The sequence below is a fragment of the Thunnus maccoyii genome, chromosome 18 (genome assembly GCF_910596095.1).
Source record: "Thunnus maccoyii chromosome 18, fThuMac1.1, whole genome shotgun sequence".
In the NCBI taxonomy this organism is placed as follows: domain Eukaryota; kingdom Metazoa; phylum Chordata; class Actinopteri; order Scombriformes; family Scombridae; genus Thunnus; species Thunnus maccoyii.
In genome coordinates, this window is record NC_056550.1 from 14,333,245 (window position 1) to 14,339,358 (window position 6,114).

The 6,114-nt window shown below is 39.8% G+C and overlaps 1 protein-coding gene across 2 annotated transcripts; it reads right to left on the reverse strand.

Moving 5' to 3' along the window:
* Window positions 1–6: 6 nt before the first annotated feature.
* Window positions 7–4,472, reverse strand: narfl (nuclear prelamin A recognition factor-like). 2 transcript variants are annotated; one of them, XM_042392841.1, is made up of 11 exons: window positions 4,366–4,472; window positions 3,504–3,599; window positions 3,278–3,421; window positions 3,041–3,170; window positions 2,731–2,865; window positions 2,237–2,355; window positions 1,693–1,822; window positions 1,533–1,605; window positions 1,176–1,313; window positions 829–986; window positions 7–706 (listed from the first exon to the last, which is right to left on the reverse strand). In XM_042392841.1, the coding sequence occupies exons 1-11, from the start codon at window positions 4,429–4,431 to the stop codon at window positions 465–467; spliced, it is 1,431 nt and encodes a 476-aa protein (XP_042248775.1). In that variant the 5' UTR covers window positions 4,432–4,472; the 3' UTR covers window positions 7–464. The 2 variants fall into 2 exon arrangements, with proteins under 2 accessions (XP_042248775.1, XP_042248774.1); XM_042392840.1 differs by lacking the exon at window positions 4,366–4,472 and adding an exon at window positions 4,005–4,285.
* Window positions 4,473–6,114: the final 1,642 nt, after the last annotated feature.

Consider the following 6,114-nt stretch of genomic DNA (forward strand, 5'->3'; position numbering starts at 1 on the left):
AACAACTACAATTAAATAATGTTTTTATTTTTCAAAAAATATATATAATCATTAGGTTAAATAAACAAGGAATGATCGTAATTTGATATTATTTCAAGTCACACTTGCAAACTGTAACAGGTGCCATACAAATTAGTTACATAATATTTATGCACTTGAGTGGAAAATCAGCAGTGGTGAGGAAAATTATCAGGCCGTACACATAATTTGGTTTGGCAACAGAATTGTGTGTGTATTATCTATTACCTAGTAATTAAAATACCAGGACCAGAGCTTTGGATTAGCAGATAATTAGAGTGAAGGCATGTTGGCCTACATCAAACCTTATAATTTAACTTTGCCTACATCATTTTTTTTTCTGATGTAGAAAAAAAAAATTCACATTTATTTGGACGGTTCTGTAGTCAGTGTCTGACAAAAAACCTTTACAAAATAAAACTGCAAAAACATGCTGTCAAAAAAAATCACCACTTCATAACGAGTCCGTTGGTCATCTTCTCCACAGTGTGGTACTGCGTGTGCAGCAGCTCTCTGGCTCTCTCCTCGCCTACACTGTGGAGCCACGACTGGTACAGCTCGGACACGCGTGTGTCGTCTTCTGGTGCTTGGGAGAGCTCTGCTTTGTAGAGCTCCTCAACTTTCTGGAGAAGCTCTTTTTGGTTCTCACCGGGTAAGGCCTTTATCTGTCCACCACCATTTAGACAACCTGGATATAAACAAGAGGTTAGGTGAAACACGCTGGGTTTTAATTTCCTTCTAAACAAAAAAAAAAGTGTGAAGTTTAGTCTCTGGTGTGGCAAACATATGCTTAAGTGTTTTTCTCCTTACCCGAGGGACAGGCCATAACTTCCACAAAGTGATAAGGTGACTTCCCCCTCTTAAGCTTCTGCACCAGGTTCTGGATATTGCGGAAGCCGTATGTGGAGGCAAAGCAAAGTACGACTACACCATCTTTCTCCAGAGTCACCTCCTGGAAGTCTTTATTCCTGTGGCAGAGGTGTTAAGGTGGGAAAACAGGGCTTTCATTTATGCAGTGCTCCTTAACACATGTGGTACAAGAAAAGTAAGACAGTGTATTTAAACATTTTATGAACAGAGGTTTGGTCCTACATCTGTGAGCCTGCAAATGAAGAGCCTCTAATCCTCTGACATTAAAGTAGTTGAGACCGACTCACCTGAGGGTCTTGTAGGTGAGTTCCTTTACCTCCTCTCCAAACAGCTGCTTGGCAGTGTTGGTGAAAACATGATGGAGGTAACCCCCCGAACCACTACCAGCATGGCTGAGGAACTCATCCCCAATCACATTGCTGAACCTGGGTCAAGAATAATATTCAGTTGGGTCCTGATTCACCTGTTATTCTGTATATTTATGCAATGGCTTACTTTTAGGGAGGTGCTGTGCTAAACAGTGTTATTATTTTAACTGTAATATTTTAATTTCCTCGAAAGATAATGGTTATTTTCTGCTACTTTTGCTTTGCTTCTTCTCACACTGACATTGTAAAACATTAAAACAATGGCACAGAACTTACATTGTATCTAGGGGTGCAGGCTGCACATCATTAAGAGACATCTTCTCCTCCTCAAGCATTTTCATAACCTCTCCTATATGAGACAGAAAAACATAATAAAAAAAGAGAAGATGCAGCACATTCATGCATACAAAGAACATCATAGGAGTAGATACTGTACCGGAGGTAAGGACACAGTCCACTTCTCTGGTCTCAGCTTTGTTCAGGTAGAAGTCTGACCTTGAGGCCTCAAGTTTCTTGTCAGGACAGGGCATTACTGCCACATGGTAGATCTGCTGTGGATTCAGCCCCTTACAACACAAACAAACACAGCTAAATGGCAACTCGTTATAACTTTTCATCCATTCCTCAAGGAAACAAGTATGAAGGCAACAAGACAAGCAAATGTAGGTATTTCACACACACAAAAAGGTTCTGAGGAATGTTGCATATATCAGGGAGAAAAATGCCATGAGTTAATACTTTTAAAGATAATCAAAGCTTCAAAGTCATATTTTTTTATTTGGTAGAATATTCAGTATTTTTGTCAATACTCCTTATTTGCTTTCATACAAAAAACTATTTTGGTAACACTAGTTGGAAAAATCATAGTACTACTATTACGTTGCAGGTTAAAAAAAGTGAAACTCTCAGATGTAAGAAAGTACATTAACATCAATCAGGTGAAACTCACTGTCATCTCTCATATGCAGTTGTTTTCATACCTGTTGTTCAGCAAAATAGCCTTTAACCAGAGAACCCATCATCTGCTGAGGGGAGCGGGTGGTGCTAATGTATGGGAGAATAAACTCTCCATGAGTCTTCTCCGCATAGCAGATCCAACCTGAACAGAACACACAAACACATGCACACAATGAGAAACATCTTTGAGCAAACAGAAATTACAAGAAATGTTAACTCAAGCAACTGAACCTGCCTTAAAAGCTTGTAATGTCTAAAAATGGAAAAGATGATTAATATACTCACAATACTTTGTTATAATAATGTAGTCAGTAAAATTAACACTTTTTTCTCCTCAAGTAGTCACGGGATTTTTTATTAGAGAGTGGACAGTAGAGGGCTGACAGGAAATGATGAGAGAGAAATGGGGATGACATGTAACGAAGGTTCCTGCCCACACTGTTGTGATTTTGTGCTCAGCATCTTGAACCACTAAGACAGTTCTATGTTAGACTGATAAAGGTTTTTAATGGAATACCTGGACAGGCAGATGTCAGCATGGGCAGGGCCTTTCTGTCCTGCTCCTTCCTCTGGAAACGCTCCACAAACTCTCGCTGGCTCTCCAGCAGGCTGAAGGTCCGACTAAAGCTTGTGTCAAACACATGGTGAACCCCTGCAAAACAAGCATCATGTTTGCACGTCCCTTTGATCAGTATCTAAATTACATCAGTAATCATCTTCAAAGGTGACTGTGTCCGGCTCATCCAACCTGTCTTATTGTCATTTCCTGCATCACTATGAGCAATATGGTTTGAACGGAAGAGAAAACAAATGTTATTTCCACTCACCAAGGCCTTTGAAGAAAGAAGTAAGCCTCCTCCCAGCCTCGCTGCTACTGACGCCATAGCGTGCTGCCAGGGAGGCTCTGGACTGCGGTGACACCGACACCACCACCACCTTCTGCTCTGTCTCACTGGCCTGTGGACAGAGTGCAAAATTATTACTAACACATTCCAAAGGCTGCAAAACCAAATATGACCAGACACAGAAAACATATGCATTCAAACAAAGATATTCATCTCTACCTTGTTATCGCGCAGCACTTTGTAGAGCTCCTCATGGCTCTGCTGTGTGATGAGGACACTCTCAGCAGAGGTTATACAACCACTGCAGGCCAAGCAGTCATTCAGTGTGATCTTTGCTTTCTCCAGCTTCTGCTTCCCACCATCCTACAAAAAAAAAAAAAACATGAGATGTAAAATTGTGCTACAATTATTCAACACACAGGTTTGGATTAGCCTCTGTACACACCTGGTTGACTTGAAAATAACTGCCATCATCTTCTATCTGGATTTTGGCCACAGATTTGCCTTGTTTCTTCTCGACTTTGACAGGTTTGATACATTCCTGCAAAACAGAGACTACAAACATGAGCCAAAGTACAACATACTACTGAGCGTGAAAGTTTATTCTTGACTTAGGAAACAGTTGTTTGACTTAGATCAAGGTCCATTAATGAGCTTTTACCAGAGCTTTCAACTGCATCACACAGCTATTAATATCAATAAATTCACATAAAAAACAAACAATAACACTGATGTAGAGGTGAACAGACTGAGGTGTATGGCCAGATTCAAAGATATTTTGCGTTTTCTTCTTTCCATAAAGCTCAAGAACGTCAGATGACAAGATTCTACGTGAAATGTAAGAAATGAGAGTTCAAAATGCAAATGAACATCAGTGCCACATCATTCAAATAAGCGAATAGTAGGCCTAAATACAAATGATATAAAGTAGCAAAAACACCAGGACCTTAAACTTGATAACTCGGACACTAACTCGAGTGTTACAGCTATTTCTGCTCAGTTGCATCATTGCTAACATTAGCGGTAAGCTAACTACGTAACACACTTTCGACGGTTTAACATGAGCTGGTTTTACACTTTGCAGTCAGTAACAAAATTCCCGTTGCTTACTGACGACTGTCAGTGAAGATGGATTCATTATTTGCGTGTATTTTTTAACCGTTAGCTCAAACAACAGCGCTGACACGAGCAGTTAGTTTAACATCGTCACTACTTAAATACCTTTGCGGTAATAGTTACTGAAATAGTTACTTATGTCCTTTTAGAATAAATCCTGACTTGTAACACATTACAGTATGTTTCGGTACCTGAGACGGGGTGATAAAATCATCGAGATCTGTCAACTGCAGAACACCGCTAAACTGAGCAGCCATATTTACTGCCGTAAAGTGTTCGTTGTTTACTTTTGGTGTCGTGAATAGCTAACACTTTACTATAACACTAACTCGAGTCAACCATGGATGTATAATAAGAGCTCTTATTATACATCCATGGAGTTAACATTCACAAACACGCCAGTTTGACTAAAGGTTGTAATAAACAATAATAATGTAAAAAGTTAAATAAATATATTGTAAAGCTTACAGTGGTTATACGATTTAACAGCTTTTTTGTTTGTACATTCAGATATTGAAGAAATGTATTATTTGATATGGACAGTCAGCTCTGAATTTGGCTTTTTGGATTTGTGAATATAAAATTTGGTCAAAATAGTAAGCAAATTAAAACAGAACTATGAACAGAGTCATATTCAGTGAATCCAAACAATACATGTTTTTCCAAAGTAATAAATGAATAGCTATCCTTGCTTTAACTTCAGCAGAGAGAAAACTCACTATCTGTTGCCTCCCTTTTCTGTTCTCCACTGTATATATATATATTTTTTTATCTTGTCTTTTTTGCATCTTATGTTATTTATCTTTAATTGGTTATATAATGAAGGAAGGCTGACAGTCTAAAAATGCTGATAATGACTCTTGATAATCCAAAAGAAGGATAGATACAGCTTTATAGCTTTATCTCTATAAAATGAATAAACATAATCACAGGTTTATACAGCTACACCCCATCACCCAGTTAATTGTTCTATCTAAACTGGGACTGTTTTGATTTTTATATATATGTTTCATCTCTTCTTTTTAATTATTTCATATCTATTGTAAATCGCTGCATAAATGAATGCAGAATAAGGATTTCATGGTACAGTTTGTACACTTTGAGAAGCAAATAGTGTCAATATTAAGTATATTTCTGAATGGCTGAATATGCAAAAGTGCTGCCCAGACTGGCCTTCAATTGATGCCTCTCTGTGTTGTCTGTGTTGATAAATGATACCTCCTCATCATTGAATACATGCCCTCAACAATTAGAGGCCCTTTGGATGGAAAAATGCATCATGGGTCCCTAATCCCCCTCCAACCTCTGTCAGTGTTGCCAAATTTTTGACAGACCCTGTGTCAGTATGAAATGACTGGACCTATAATTGTGCAGTGGTCACTGGGTGTTTCCGGTCTTTCAACATCAGACACCCTCACCCAGGCGACCCAGCTGTGGTTGATCAGGCCACAGCTTGTGTTCAGGTGGCACTTGCTTGTCCCCATGGACCTCCTCTCCGGATCCAAAGCCACCTTGAGGCTTTCTCAGCTGTTTCGGTGGTGTTCTTGATGGCTCTGCTCATTACTACTCCTGTGATGCCCAGTGCACTTAAAGCTTTGTGGAGTGAGTGCCCAACAAATCCTCTGCAGCCTACCTTGATGGCCATGCATCTAGCCTTCCAACCCTGCATGTGACAGTTGATGACCAGCTGTTCATAATTGGTCCTCTTCCTTTTGTGAGCCTCCACCATGGCACTATCAGCTCCAAGATGATGATGATATCCAGGAGGATATCCTGGTCCCTGTCACCTTGATTTCCTCTTCCGAAGACTTTGAAGGCAACCAGAGCTTTGTGTTGTTCCTGTAGAGGGCAATGTTTCAGCCACCCCCTGAGACAGCCACTGGCCTTCCTCTCCAAGGTTTCTACAGTGGAGATGGGGACTTTGCAGACAAGTATCGGCC

Coding starts and splice junctions, on each gene's coding strand:
- narfl (XM_042392840.1), bottom strand. CDS start 4,076: ATGTTAGCAATGATGCAACTGAGCAGAAATAGCTGTAACACTCGAGTT. Junction 3,422..3,503: donor GTTATTTTCAAGTCAACCAG/GTGTGTACAGAG, acceptor TTTTTTTTGTAG/GATGGTGGGAAGCAGAAGCT. Junction 1,606..1,692: donor GGACTGTGTCCTTACCTCCG/GTACAGTATCTA, acceptor TGTCTCATATAG/GAGAGGTTATGAAAATGCTT.